Genomic DNA, 15,757 nt, shown 5'->3' on the forward strand with positions numbered 1-15,757 from the left:
GTAAGTGCAGGATAACATGGGGATGGTCTTATGCTTGTAAGTTCTGTAACCAGATAACATTTTTACATGCCTCTGAGTCCTAAGTGGCTAGAATAGAATATACCCTCGCAAAATTACCAGGTGTTTAACATATAAAGTCTTCATAGCTAAATTTTATCACATGATTCAGGAAGTAGGCAACATATATGAGTCAAAAAGTAAGTCAAAAAGTATCTGCACTCTGGTTATCTTAAAGTGCCCATCCACGTCCACGTCCGTGGCTGATGACAACATTGAATTTGCACAGGAAATGATTTTGTCAAATAGAATTTTGACAGTGGATTCTGTGGCAAATCAGCCATGGCTCTGCCTATGAAATAATACATGACAGACTTGGGTTTCCAAAAGTTTGTGGGGCATAGGTCCCAAAAGAGGTCACAGAAGAGCATATACAGAAGTGTTTGGACATCTGCAAAGTTTGGATCAATACTTGAAGGAAGGAAACTTTTGTTTCTTTAAAAAATAATCGTTAGTGGTGGTGAGATATCCTCAATTGCTGACCAAGAAAAAGTTCAAACGTCAACTGTCAACTGGAAAATTTATACTTACAGTTTTCTAAGATTCTCAAAGGCCTGTATTGGAACACTAGCAGGAAAAAGATTCAGCAATCAACAGTGCTCTTACAGAGCGATGCTCACTGAAGAGCTAAAGCCTAAACTTCAGATTAAATGCAAAGGAATGCTATCCAAAGGTGTTGTGAATTTGTATGACAAAATATGTTCTCACACCTCTGCTCACACGTTTGACACTCAGGAAAAACTTCATTTTGAAGTGTTAAAGCATCCTCCCTATATTCCTGATCTTGCTCCATCAGACTTTCACCAGTTTGGTCCCCTGAAAGCAGTCCTTTTAAGGACAAAGTTTCACTTCTGATGAAGAACCAAAGAAAATGGTGCATTTGTGGCTCACAGCTCAGCCTAAAACATTTTAAATAAGGGAATACGAAAGCTTGTTGACAGATGGGTAAAGTATATTGAAAAGCAAGGCTATTATGTCAAAAATGATGTATTTGTCTTTTCTAAATGTTGATTGAAATACGTTCTACAGCCAGAGTGTGGATACTTTTTGACTTATCCTTGTCGTTTTGATATTAAATAACAATTTTTCCAAGACTCTCAATTCTTTGGTGTGGCACTGTAAGATAAGCACTAGACTGCAAGATTGGGTTGAACCATAAGGTTAGTGGTTCAAACCCATCAGCTGCTCCTCAGAAACCCTAATTGCTAAGAGTTGGAACCCACTGGACGGCACTTAACAACAATAAAATTCTCAACCTGCTAGTTACTCCCTCATCTAGGATCTCCCTGCAACTGACTCCTGATAATGACACATCCCATTTCTCAGCAACGCTCGGTGGTGCTGTCATCTAGGACAAGAACTATAGCGTCAGAATTTCCTAAATCTGATCTTTTCTATACAACTATAAAAACAGGAAACTGACAAAGAAGCAGGTACCTTCTTAAGCAATATCTCAGACAGGTGATAGTGCTGTAGAATAGGCAGTAGACTGCTAACGGCAAGGTTGGCTGTTTAAACTCACCAGCCACTCTGTGGGGACAAAAATGAAGTTTTCTGCTCTGGTAAAGGTTTACAGCCTGGGAAACCTTAGAGAGGGCTACTAATTGGAACTGGTTCAATGGCAGTGAGTCTGAGGTTTTTTGGGATGGTTTTCTTTGAATCCTTTTCCATAATTCAAAAACAAAACATTCTGTCAACATTTCTCAACATTGACTATCTGGTGATACCTGCAATCATTATTACTTTAGTTATTAATAAAGGAGCTCTGGTAGCACAGTGGTTACGAATCAGGCTGCAAACTTTAAGGTCAGCAGTTCGAGACTACCAGCCGCTCCGTGGGAGAACGATGAGGCTTTCTGCTCCCATAAAGATTTACAGCCTTGGAAACCCTATGCAGGGTCGTTATGGGTTGGAACCAACTCGACGGCACTTAACAACAACAACATTATTGATTTAATACTGTTTACCTGAATGTATCTCTATTGTAGCTTTCAAATTCTTATCTCTCTTACAGTTCTGCTAGAATTGAAAAGAGTTTAAGTGTTGTTCCGTTAGCAGATTTTTAACAAAAGCTTACACAGTTTATTTGTTACCAATGCTTTATTTTGTTGAAAACAAAATTGAAATTCTCTGGCACATAAAACAATTATTTCTACAAAAGGAAAACCTACAAATCTTGATAATTTATACAAATAACAGTTTCTCAAAAAATAAAATTTTAATTTAGTAAACTTGTGTTGTGCTCTGTATTTTTAGCACTGTCTGCAATAATCCACCATAAATCCCTGAGCGGAGACATTTTTTGATCATGTATTAACAACCACTTTCCCTCCCCAGTCCTCCCTTCTTAGCTGGTCAGTCACTAAGCCTGGCCCTGTACAGAAAAAGCATCAGGGACACTTAGTTATTAAAGACCCATGCATTTTACGACATCGGCCCAATAGTCTTTGCTACATGGGAACTGGATGAGCATGGAGCGCTTCTACTGTATAATCAGTGAACAAATTAAAAACCAACTATTTGAAAGGAAGAGCAATAACGACAACATCTAAAATGAAGATCAGGAAATCATCAGAAGTTCAATATCTATTTAAATAAATAAAAATGTTAACCATTGAGTTATTTCTATATACTTATATTAAATTCCTTTTTGTAATTTTGTAATTGCAATGTAGTAGAAAATGAAAAATATACTTGAGTCCACTGTTTTGGTTTGACCACAGATTGTTGTTGTTGTTAGATATTTTGAAAACACAGTGATTTAGAGTTAACTTAACTTTTAGTCCTTCAATAAAATGTTTATAGAATAATAAACATATTTAGGAGGACTTTATTAGTAATGTTATCTAAAGATTTTCTCATTTCATTTGTTCTTATATCACAGGAATATCAATGCCATAGAAACACTACTTTAAATCCTTTATCCCACCGTATTCAGATATATAGCATTACATGTAAAATATGAAGAATAATATGATGTATTTGCACGCTCAGCTTCTCTCAGTAGGGATGCTGACCATATGTATGAAGATATGTGGATATGAAAAGGAAGGAGAAAAAGCTAATATAAATTGCAAAGAACTGGTCTAATGAATTAAGTTTTGTTTTGTTATTTTGCTACTATAGAATAATAAATAAATAAATATGTAGGGTATGGTAAAGCTATCTTCTCTATGAAGAAGTTATAATGGACTAGTGATCTATGAAGTTAGTTTTTAATAACAAAACTGGACTACAACTCGACAATGTTTCAATATATGTTCTTCTCTACTTCATTTATAATCTTTTACTGAAATAACTATTGAGGTGGTTACTAACAAGGAATAAAATAAATACCAAATTTGCTAGTAAAAAATAATTTTCAAGTGAGAAAAGCACTTTTTTAAAATAAACACCCTAGAAACACATGGGCCAATGCTACACTCTACCGCAGCTTAAAATAAGTCACTTCTGACAGTCTTTGTGGAAGAACAAAATAAAATGATAAAAAAATAATTACTGAAATTAGCATTCTATTTAGATACATATTAGAAAGTGATTAGCATTCCATACCACTTTTTCCAAAATGCAAAATCATTGGCAAACATCATTACACACTCCTTTGGGTAGGCTTGATTTTTGAAGCAGTAACATCTGGGAAGCTCAAAGAAACCTTCTTTCTCTTTTGTTCTAGTTGCTGATTAATTATTGTTAATTGGAGTATTTATAAACTTCCCTTGACTTAATCCTTATGAAAGCATGCACATGAACCAAGAATAGCCATTTTTTAAAGGTCATTTCAAAAGCCTAATAATTAGGCTCTGTATTCAGAGGTCTATGGGTGGTAAAACTAGGTTGGTATAAGAACCCAGTGCTCCTGTGGAAGAAACGCCTGGTTCTCTCCATTCATAAATACTGCTGCTGCTGGGTGTCAAAGAGTCAGTTCTGACTCACAAAGACCCTGTATAGGGTTTCTGAGGCTGTCAATCTTTACAGGAGCAGAATTCTCATCTTTCTCCCATGGAGCGGCTGGTGGTTTTGAACTGCTGATTTTGTGGTTAGTAGCACAATGCATAACCCACTACAACACCAGGGTGCAGTAGATGTAACACGTGAGTTCACCATGAGTCAGAACAGGCTCAACAGCAAGAATAATACAGTGAATTCTGGCAGGCGGCTGGGGGAACCGTGACGATAGAATAAAAATGCCTGTCCAATCCCTCTTATAAAACCATTGTGAAGTCTGGTTAGCCTGCTTTTCATACTCTTTTTAGAACATGAACATCAAATGATATGAAATCTGTGACATCCAAATAACAAAACATTATATGCACTAGTCAGGAAACAACTACAGATTCTGACAGATCTTGACACAGTATTTTAAAAAGAAAAATGTTTTCTAAGCTTTAGAAATTGATAAGTAGGCTATCCCAAAGTGGAAAGACAGCAGTGTTAGGACAACCAGCCAGCTCACTGGGGTTCATACTACCTTTCAATCACTCCCTGTTAACACTTGACCTTAACAGTTTACCGTGATTGAATGGACACTGATTTCCTCTCACAGTGCTTAAGGAACTATATAATTTTGAAATTAGATTTTAAAAGTGAACAATGTCTGTAATTTAGACTCTCTCCTCTTTTTAAGAATGCCAAAAGAGTCTTTCTTTCTTAAGTGCTCTGGTTTGCAGTCTTATGGGTAACAACTACAAATATCAGGAGTTTTCAATGTTTCCCTTTTTGGTGTTAACAGCTGTGCCGACAACAAAGTAGATTCTCCCAGAAGTGGTAGTGCCCTCAGTGACCTCGGCCCTCTGGTCTTGAAGTCTAAAACCAGCTCTTGTCATAGCACCGCTGGGAAGTTCTGTTAGTTAATGAAGCCAGCTTTTAAACATGGAGGCCAAGGCACGGTCCTCCTGTGTCAGGTCTTGGAAGTCTTCAGGCCTTGTTTTTCCATGATGTTCCACAGTTTGCGCAGATTGGACTGCGTGATGACATCATCTGGCTTGAGCTGCAGTGCCCGCAGGTAGTTGGCCTCAGCCTTCTGGAGTCTGCCGTTGAGGTGCAGAATGGCTCCCAGGTTCATCAGGGCAGCTGGATACTGCAACAAGAGAAAGGAAGAACAACTATTAAGAAGCCACTTCAAGCTTTCCCTCACGGAAGACAAAAATCTTCACCCACTTATGCAAATGATTCCCTTATGGCTGGAGGCTTTTTTATGGAAGCAATTGAGCAATTTTTACAAATAGACAAAGATAACTAGGGAAAAGACGTTTTCAAAAGGCTGTTTCATTCTTTGTGTTTTAAACAGGACAGTGAATAAAGAAATACTTCAAAAACAGTTTTTTTTCTTTCATGACAAAGCATAGGTTACATATGAAGAGCTAGTCATTCAGTCAGACTATACTTCTCTAAGGAAAAAAAAAAAATTAAAGTGATACAGTTTTGGATTAGAAAAAAGTGATCTGTTTTTTCAATCCGATGCCAAGAAATAGAATATTATTGGGAAAAGTTGACAAATCTACATCTATTCACTTTTTATTTTTGTTTTCTTAAGAACTGTCACAAACCTTTAAAACATATATTACTTGTTGCTAAGTGTCATGATTCGGTTCCAACTCAGTGACCCTGTATAGGGTTTCTAAAGAGCGGCTGATGGGTTTGAACCACCAACCTTGCAGTTAGCAGTGCAAGGCTTATCTTATAATGCCACACCAGGATGCCTTAAAATATACATACACTATAAAATGTAATTGATATTTTCAGGAGAAAACACCTGAAAAATATAAATATAACCATTAAAATGCTTTCCAAAACTAACCTGAGCAATTTGAAAAATAAAGATTTTATTTAAGAAAAAACTCAGTGCGAAACTATTGTGAATGCTTGCAATAAATGTAACAAAGTTAAAACATATTAAAATAAATAAAATATGATCTAGAAAATGTAACATATTAAAAATTTTATATAATTTGTTAAAACAGACAATTCTCAAACACAAGAAGCTTTAGTATTAGTAATAATTATAGTATAAAAATACCATGTGAAATAAAAAACTTCTTTAAAAATATGAGTTATATAATGTTAGTTAACACAAAGGCGGTGGTTGTGGTGATGTGCCTTGGAGTGGGTTCTGACTCAATAGTGACCCTACATAGGATTTCCAAGGCTGTAAATCTTTATAGGAATAGAAAGCCTCATCTTCTTCCCTTGGAGCAGCTCGTAATTCATTACTAGAGCTCCTTAATACAAACATATTCATCCTACAATTCTTAAGATATATTAGTTAACCGCAAAAATCCTCCCCAAAGAAAAGGGTGTTTTTGTTTGCTATCTAGGAATAATGGCTATTCTTGTCTTGTCCTTGGAACTTTCTTACTACAAAGAACTACTAATACTTTGGCAGTTACACAGTACACATTTCAAATGTCAGAAAAAATGGAAAATGCTTGTCTTAACAATGATGCTTTCAGCTATTAATTGCCCCTGCAACTCTGTGAAAAAAATCTGCAATACTTACATTACACTGTGTTTATTTTCATAATACATGCATTTTCTAGTTGAATTCATGTGATTCCAGTCTTTACTATAAAAACCATGATCTTTGAAGCAAAAGCAACGCCAGGAGAAAGATGTACTAATTCAGAGTAATCCAAATGGGAAAAAATGAAAAGATTTAGATTATTAAAAAAATCTGAGTTTGTGTTCTTGCTCAACCACTATGACTTTGATGAGGTCTCCTAACATATCAGTGCTGTAATTTTTTCTTTGTAAAATGTTAAGATAACCAACTTTTCTGAATGTTGATAGAAAGAGAACATGAGAAAAAAACCTAAATGATGGACAGTGCACATGCACAGGAGATGCTTCACAAATGTCAAGCTCACTGTTTCTTATCTTATTTTGCTAGTGATCTAGCACATGCATGCTTAGGATTTTATGTTGCTACACAGCCCTTTGGAGTTCTGGTATGGTGCTGTGGGTTAATGTGCTGGACTGCAAACTTGGTTTGAACCATATGGTCAGCCGTTCAAGCTTACCAGCTGTTCCTCAGAAATCCTATACAAGGTCACAACGGGTCGGAACCAACTCAACAGCACTTAACAACAACATACAACCTTTTAAGGAGTTCTGGTAGCATAGTGGTTATAAGTTGGGCTGCTAACCTCAAGGTCAGCAGTTTGAAACTACCAGCCGTTCTGTGGGGGAAGATGAGGCTTTCTGCTCCCATAGAGATTTATAGCCTCAGTCACCCTATGCATGGTCACTATGAGTAGGAACCGACTCCACAGCACCCATCAACATACAGTCTTTTATGTTGCAATACAGACCTACTGGATTACTGGTTTGGTGCTGTGGGAGAAGCACTGGATTGCAAAGTCAGTTTGAACCACAAGCTCTTCAAATACTCTGTTCAGGGTTGTTATGCGTTATACTCCTAGTGTGGCACTGTAGGATCAGCACTGGATTTTGAACCACAAGGTCAGTAATTCAAACTCACCAGCTGCTCCTTGGAAACCCTATACAGGGGCACTATGAGTCAGAACCGATTAGATAACACTTAACAACATACAGCCTATATCATTTTGATTTTGTTATCTTTGTCAAGTGTCTTAGACTTGGCTCAGACTCACAGTGACCCCATATAGGGTTTCTGAGGAGTGGCTACTTAGGTTTGAACCTCTGCCCTTTCAGTTAGCAGCCCAGTGCTTATCCTACAGCACCATACCAGGACTCCAACTTTAATTGTAACAAATGTATAACAGATCTATGGATACATACTAAAATGATCTTAAGCCCTAAATGATAATTTGCCATCAACTCAATTCCAAAGAATAGCAATCCTATAAAGGATTTACTAGAGCAGCTGGTGGGTTTGAACTGCTGATCTTGCAGTTACCAGTCCAGGGCTAATCCTACAGTGCCACACCAGAACTCCAAGTTACTGAGCATTATTTCCAAAATTTTTACATCCTTTTCAAAAATAATGGTGCTAATATAAGCTTTTCCTGATCATCAAAAGCCCTTTGGTCAGGATGGCTACATACTTATCAAGAAAAATACAGATGGTCAATTTCTAATTTTAAACGCAATCCAAATAAACACTTCTCCAAATTATATGTGTAGTGAATAGCTTCACATTAGAAAATGAAAATAACACCATCTAGTTTATCTTCCTAAAAGACTTGTGTACCACGCCACCCATTATTATCTGTCAGCTTTTTGATGTCTGGACACATTTCTGAATTATGTCCCCCTTGCATCTTAGCACAACTGTCAATAAACAGCTACTAAACTGATGGTGAAGTTTGTTCACAGCCTGAATTACTAGACATGCTAAATAGATAAAATGTTCAGACTTTCTGCCATCCTGAGTGGGAAGAGAGGAAACAGGGAGGGAGAACCACAGTTGGAGGCCGTTCCTTTCTAACCCAAAATAGAAGAGGTCTAGTGTTGAGGCTGAAAGAAACCAGATGGCTCTGTGGGATAGTCCTTTATTTCTTGAATCCCTTTATTATCAAAGTATCTGTACCTCACTATAATTGCAACTCAAGGGGATTATTAAAAACACTTAGAGGTTATGAAGTCAAACTGCCTAGGTTCATAAGCCAGCTCCACTGCAGAGATGTGTATACTTGGATATGTTAGGTGAGAGCTCAACACCTAGTTTCTTCTATCAAGGGAATAGATGATAACAATACTTGCTTCATAGAGCTCCTGAAGAAAGTATTTGGAAATACAGACATCATTGTCTCATTCCTCATCTTTTTCCTACTTCTCCTCATGACTTAGTAAAAAGCAAATTCTGCTTGATGGTCAGTCCAGTGTGGCTAAAAGACTACTGCACTCAAAAACTGAGGAAGTTTGAACTCATTCTTTCTTTGCTAGCTTTGAAGGCTTTCCTAGGTTATTAAAAACACTCACAGATGCATGTGAAAATGCATGGTCAAATATAACAACTGATGAAATACGCTTTACTTTTACTACTAAATTGTAACCAGATGTTTTTCTGTACCAGAAAGGCTTGAGTACAAATAATTTTAATATTATTCTAAGAAAACAAAATTAGAAAGTTAAATCTACTGTCAGAACTGAATTCTGATTGCTAATTAAAATGGTACTTTTGAAGGAACTTAATTTCTTATTATCTATACTAGTGTTGTTGATGTTAAGTGTCATTAAGTCAGTTCCAACTCATAACAACCATACAGGGTTTCCAAGGAGTGGCTAGTGAGCTTGAACTGCTGATCTTGTAGTTCAAAACCACCTTGCAGACCAGAGCATTAACTCACAGTAACACACTAGTTTCCTTAAGCAAATGTAATAAAAAATTGACATTAGACATTATGTAGAATAACATCTCATGGACGCTCACATATCCTCATCAAATGTTGTTCCTAAAGATATAAATCAATGACAATTTAAACGGTGTATATCGCAGTACATCATTCAATTTTTAAAATGAACTAATCTCAAGAACAGATTGGATGCATTAGCCACTAATGACCTAAGACCAGAAAGGTTTTAGGATGGCATCAAGAACATCAAAGAAGAAGAAAGAAAAAAGTCATTAAGATGATAAGAGCAAAGGAAATAACTAAAATGGATGTCAGAAGAGACTCTGAAACTTGCTCACCAGTGTAGAGATGCTAAAACAAATAGAAGCAATGAGGAGGAAAGAGAGCTAAACAGAAAATTTTACGGGATATCTCAAAGTAGACAAAGTCAAGTATTACAATGAAATGTGCAAATGTCTGGAATTAGAAAACCTAAAGGGAAGAATATGCTGCTCAGCATTCTCAAGCTGAAAGACTAAAGAAAATAGTCAAGCCTTACATGCATAACTGAAGTATTCTATGGACAAAATGTTGAATGATTCAGAAAATACCAAAAGAGGATGGATGGAATGCACCAAGTCACTATACCAAAAAAGAAATGGTTGGTGTTCAACCACTCAAGTGTTATTATATGAATGAACAAGAGTCAATGGTACTTAAGTAGAAGTCCAAGCTACACTGAAAAACAAAGGTAAAGAACAAGGCTCCAGGAATTTATGGATTACAAATGGAAAAATTTCAACAAAATGATACAGAACTGGAGACATTCAACTCATATATGCCAAGAAATTTGGAAAATGGCTACTTGGCTGATTGAAAAGGCTACATTTCTGCCCATTCTAAAGAGAGGTGACCCAACAGAATGCAGGAAATCATCGGACAATAGGAGTAAAATGACATGTATATAAAATTTTGATAAAGATAATGGAAAAACAGCAGCAACAATATATTGACAGAAAACTGTCAAAGGTTCAAGCTGGTTTTAGATGAGGATGTGGCACAAGGGTTATCACTACTGACATCAGATGGATATTGGCTGCAAACAAAGAGTACCAAAAAGATATTTACCAGTGTTTTATTGACTATGCAAAGACTTTCAACTGTGGGGATCAAAATCTGTGGAGAATGGATATTACAGAACACATAATTGTGCTCATGGGGAACCTGTAAGAGGCAGTCATTTGAACAGAAAAAGGGGACACTGAATGGTTTAAATTAAGAAAAGGTGTGAGCTGGGATTGTATTTTTTGACCATACTTATTCAATCTGTATGTTGTTATTCTGACACACAGTAACCCTGTATAGGGTTTTGTGTGTTTTTTTAATGTTTTATTGTGAATTATGTGATACTTTACATGGGAGAACATTATTTTTACGTTCATCCTATCATGTATTATTTCACTACCATGGTTACAATCCCCTCCATGCATCATCAACCAACCAAAGGGTATACACTGCAAACCTGCCCCCCCAGTTGTCAGCACACAGCCCCTCTCCCTCTCTGGGTCTAAAGTCCACAGTTGCTCCATCTCTGCACATCATCGTCTCTGTCTACATCTCAGGCATCACTGTTTCTCTGGGTAGGGTCCCACTCTCTGCTCTTCTCCCTTGATGGTCCCAGGGACCTCTGCTCCTAAACTGCAAAGTTAATCACTCCCCTCTCTGCTACAGAACGTCTACCTTTACATTTCCACCCCTCACAATCAGTCCTAATAATAATTATTCACTATTGTATCACAAGAGATCTATCCACATTTCATCAGCCCTGCCTAGACAGATTGGATACTACTCAGTGGAGATTCTACCTTCCTCCACGCCCTCTGGATCTACGTCCCCTCTTGAAAGCTTGTAAGCCAGTCACTTCTTGCCTTTGTAGCTTCCCCATTTTGGGTAGCCAATGTCCAAGTTGCCCATCCCTGTTTATTCTGTGTATGGAGGGGGTGGGAACGATCTTTGCTGTAAAGATTTGTTCCCTCTTTTGAGCTATTGCATCCATAGGTGTAGGTCAAGTTCATCAAATTGTATCAGATTATTCTTTTTTTCCCCTTCTGGTTGAGCTCTGATCATCCAGTCATTGAAGCCAGGTCAAGTGGGTATTACCTGCAAGTGTGGTTGTTCTTGTGCATATGTCCTCTCTTCTTATCAGCTGGACACTTCACTCTCCACTCTAGTCCTCTGTCTTGTGAGCCCAATAGTCCCCAGGTCTTGCCACACTGCTGGCCAACCAGGTCTCCACCCGGGTTCACAGGAGTCTATTGAACATTGTAGGGCTTAGCTCTCAGATTCATTGCTGTTTTTCCCTCACTTCCCCTTATCAGTGATGAACATGATCACCAATCAGAGCGTGTATTCCCAATGAGTCTTAATGTTGGAAGGGGGTATGCTCTGAGGGGACCTGACCACTTGCCTTGATGTCTCCTGGGCCCTGTATAGGGTTTTGAAGGAGTGACTGGTGAGTTTGAACTGCCAACATTGCAGTTCAAACAGAGCTTATGGTGGAGTGCTGATCCTACAGTGCCACACCAGGATTCCATTCAATCTGTATAATGAGCACATAATCTGAGAAACTGGATTACATGTAGAAGAACATGGCATCAGGATTATAGGAAAACTCATTAACAATTTGCAATATGCAGATGACACAACCTTACTGACTGAAAGAGGACTTAAAATACTTAATGATGACGATCAGTGTTGGTTATACCTCAATGTAAAGAAAACAAAAATCTTCACCAATGTATCAATAAATAACATCATGATAAATGGAGAGATTTAAGTTGTCATAGGCTTCATTTTGCTTGGATCCAGATTCAACACTCATAGAAGCAACAGTCAAGAAATTAAATGACATATTGCATTAGGCAAGTCTGCTGTATAAGACCTTTTTAAAGTGTTCAAGAGCAAAGATGTCAATTTGAGGAATAAATTTGACATACTCCCTCAATGTTCACAGTCATTATTCCTTTTCAGGTTTATTCACTTGACATCTAGCCACTTAAATGGATTCCATCACTTACCAAGTATTTACTAAATCATTTGTATGTCTTAGCCTGGTAAAGAAGACAGTGTTTTCCTGGTAAACCTTAAATTCTAGTAGTGAAGATAGAGAGAGGACAAGAAAGGAAACAAATCAAGAAAATAATTGAGACTTGTAACTCTATGTAAGAAACAAATAGGAAATGAAAATAGACAGAATAATGTGAAAAGGCAAGACTTCTCTGAGGTGTTAACATTTAAGTGGAATATCCCCTTTATTTCTATGTTTATGGTCAATACAGTCAAAAGATTATTCTTAACCAACTATTAAAAAAATCCAGTGTATCATGTTAGACAGAATCTACTTCTGACCCTAACAAACTAGAGACTCCTTCACTTTCTTAGCTTGTGACTTTATCATTCATTATCCTTTCTTAACGTCTCTCCAAAAAGTTCCTTAAATGCCTTTAGCACTTTGCTGTTCCTACCTTCACAGTTAACTTCATCTTGTTCCCTTATTTCGTATGTGCTCCTAATTTAATTTCCACTAATCCATATCCATTACTTTCATCAAATCCTGGTTTACATCACCCATTAAAACATTTACTAGAGTGTGTATCTACTGAACCCCAATGCTAAAAATGTTATAATACAACATGGACAGAAAAAGGAACATAAAGCATCAGTAGAGGAGAAATTTAAACAAGTACTTAGAAAATGGAAGACTGGAACAGCCTTAGAAGTGTGTAAAAAAGTTACAGTCTATAGACCTTATAGAGGAAATATCAAGAAGAAGGCAGTTCTTAGATTCTGGAAAACCAGTTGTTCAGATCTTGGAGGCATGATGCAACATGGATGACAGGGATAAGCTTTGGCCAGAATGGGGTGAAATTCTTCACATGAAAGAATGAGTCCCCTTCTCTATCTTCTGCCAGCAGCTAGGTATTTCCCCAGGCAGCAGGCCTCTTCGCTGAGGAAATTTTGAGACCAAATTACTTTTAGTAGAATTCCCTACCAAGCCCACCTATCATACAAATATTATAAACCATCAACACTAACGGAAGCAGCAGTCAAGAAATCAAATGATGTATTGCATTGGGCAAATCTGCTGCACAAGACTTTTTAAATATGTTGAAGAGCAAAGATGTCAGTTTAAGGACTAAGGTGTTCCTGATTCAAGCCATGGTATTTTCAGTAATTTCATATGCATATTAAAATTGGACAATAAATAAGGAAAACCGTAGAAGAATTGATGCATTTGAGTTATGGTGTTGGAGGAGAATATTGAAAGCACCATGGACTGTCAAAAGAATAAATAGATCTGTGTTGGAAGAAGTGCAGCCAGAGTGCTCTTTGGAGGCCAGGATGGCCAAACTTCATCTTTCATACTTCGGACATATTGTCAGAAGGGTCCAGTAACTGGAGGATATCATATTTGGTCAAGTGGAGGGTCAGAGAAAAGGAGGAAGACCCCCCAATGAGATGGATTGGCACAGTGGTGCCAGCAGTGGGCTCAAATGTAGCAATGATTGTGAGGTTGACCCAGGACCGGGCCGTGTTTCATTCTGTAGTGCACAGGGTCACTGTAAGTCGGTACCAACACGATGGTACCTCATAACAAATAACAAGTAAATACAGTGAGATACATAAAGAGACTCTGAAATTGGCCACCCTGTCTTTTCTTTTTTAAAAGTTATTGGAGGGGAAGCCACACAAAATGAAAAGTAAAGAAGAGAAAACAGAGATCCAGTGCACAATGGCATTTTACAATAACAACAATGTGGTGAGCAGAGGTCACATTTGGGAAGTCAGCCTCCAGTTAGAGGATTCCAGGACAGCAACTGTAAATGTGCTAAGATGTGGACTTAAAAAAACAGTTGCCATCATGCCAATTCCTATCCATAGCAACGCCATATGCTTATAATATTACTGTGCTTCATACAGTTTTCAATGGCTGATTTTTCAAAAGTCGATTTCCAAGTGTTCTTCTAAGGTGCCTCTAAATGGGCTCAAACCTCCAAACTTTCAATTTTATCAGCCAAGTGCATAAATAGTGTGGACCACACAGGAACTCCAATACAGATTAAAGATACAGAAATGAATTCATAATGGCCACTGAACATCCAGACCTACTCTAGACCTATGCTGTGGTTGTTAATGTTAGGTTCCATCGAGTTAGTACCAACTCATAGCAACAGTATGCACAACAGAACGAAACACTGCCCAGTCCTAGGCTAACTTCACAATTGTTGCCACACTTGAGCCCATTGATGCTGCCACTTTGCCAATCTATCTCTCTGGGGGTCTTCCTCTTTTTCTCCAACCCTGAATTTTACCAAACATGATATCCTTCTCGAGCGACTGGTCTCTCCTGACAATATGTCCGAAGTATGAGATACCAAGTTTAACCATCCTGGCCTCCATCCAAGTAGCCTTCTTCAAACACATATCGGTTTTTTCTTTTGGAAGCACAAGGTACTTTCAATATTCTCCAAAAATATAACTCAAATGCATCAATTCTTCTACGAGCTTCCTTATTTACTGTCCAACTTTCACATGTATATGAAGTTATTGAAAATACCATGGCTTGGTCAAGCGTACTTTAGACCTCAAATTGACATCTTTGCTCTTCAACACTTTAAAAATGTGTTGGCAAAAGATTTGCCTAATGCAGTATGTCGTTTGATTTCTTCACTGCTGTTTCCATGAGTGTTGATACAAGAAACACGAAGTATTTGACAACTTCAATCTTTTCTCCATTGATAAGAATGTGGTTTACTCGTCCAGTGGTGAGGATTTTTGTTTTCTTTACATTGAGATGCAATACATACCAAAGGCTGTGGTCCTTGATGTTCATCAGTAAGTATTTTAAGTCCTCCTCACTTTCAGCAAGCAAGGTTGTATCATCTGCATATCACAGGTTGTTAATGAATTTTCCTCCAGTCCTGATGCCATGTTTTTCTTCATATAACCCAGCTTCTCGGATTATTTGCTCAGCATACAGGCTGAATAAGTATGGTGAAAGAATACAACCTTGTTACACACCTTTCCTAATTTTAAACCATTCAGTGTTCCCATGTTCTGTTCGAACTGCCTCTTGGTCTATGTACAGGTTCCTCATGAGCACAATTAAGTGTTCAGGAATACTCATACTTCTCAATGTTGCCCATAGCTTGTCATGATCCACACAATCAAAGGACTTTGTGTAGGCAATAAAGCACAGGTAAACAAACATCTTTCTGGTATTATCTGCTTTCAGCCAAGATCCATCTGACGTCAGCAATGATATACCTCGTTCCACGGTCTCTTCTGAATCCGGCTCGAACCTCTGGAAGTTCTCTGTCAATGTATGCTTGCAGCCGTTTCTGTATTACTTTTAGTAAAACTTTACTCACAGGTGATATCAATGA

At 37.6% G+C, this 15,757-nt stretch overlaps 1 protein-coding gene across 2 annotated transcripts in view; it reads right to left on the reverse strand.

The window, feature by feature from the left end:
• Positions 1–4,188: 4,188 nt before the first annotated feature.
• Positions 4,189–15,757, reverse strand: part of TMTC2 (transmembrane and tetratricopeptide repeat containing 2) — a 684,646-nt gene continuing 673,077 nt past the window's right edge. For both annotated transcript variants that reach the window (XM_006871819.1, XM_006871820.1), the window contains one exon: positions 4,189–5,134. In XM_006871819.1, coding sequence (XP_006871881.1) covers positions 4,955–5,134 — 180 coding nt within the window. In that variant the 3' untranslated portion in view covers positions 4,189–4,954. The remainder of the gene's footprint in view (positions 5,135–15,757) is intronic.

The sequence above is a fragment of the Chrysochloris asiatica genome, unplaced genomic scaffold (assembly GCF_000296735.1).
Source record: "Chrysochloris asiatica unplaced genomic scaffold, ChrAsi1.0 scaffold00175, whole genome shotgun sequence".
Classification (NCBI taxonomy): Eukaryota; Metazoa; Chordata; class Mammalia; order Afrosoricida; family Chrysochloridae; genus Chrysochloris; species Chrysochloris asiatica.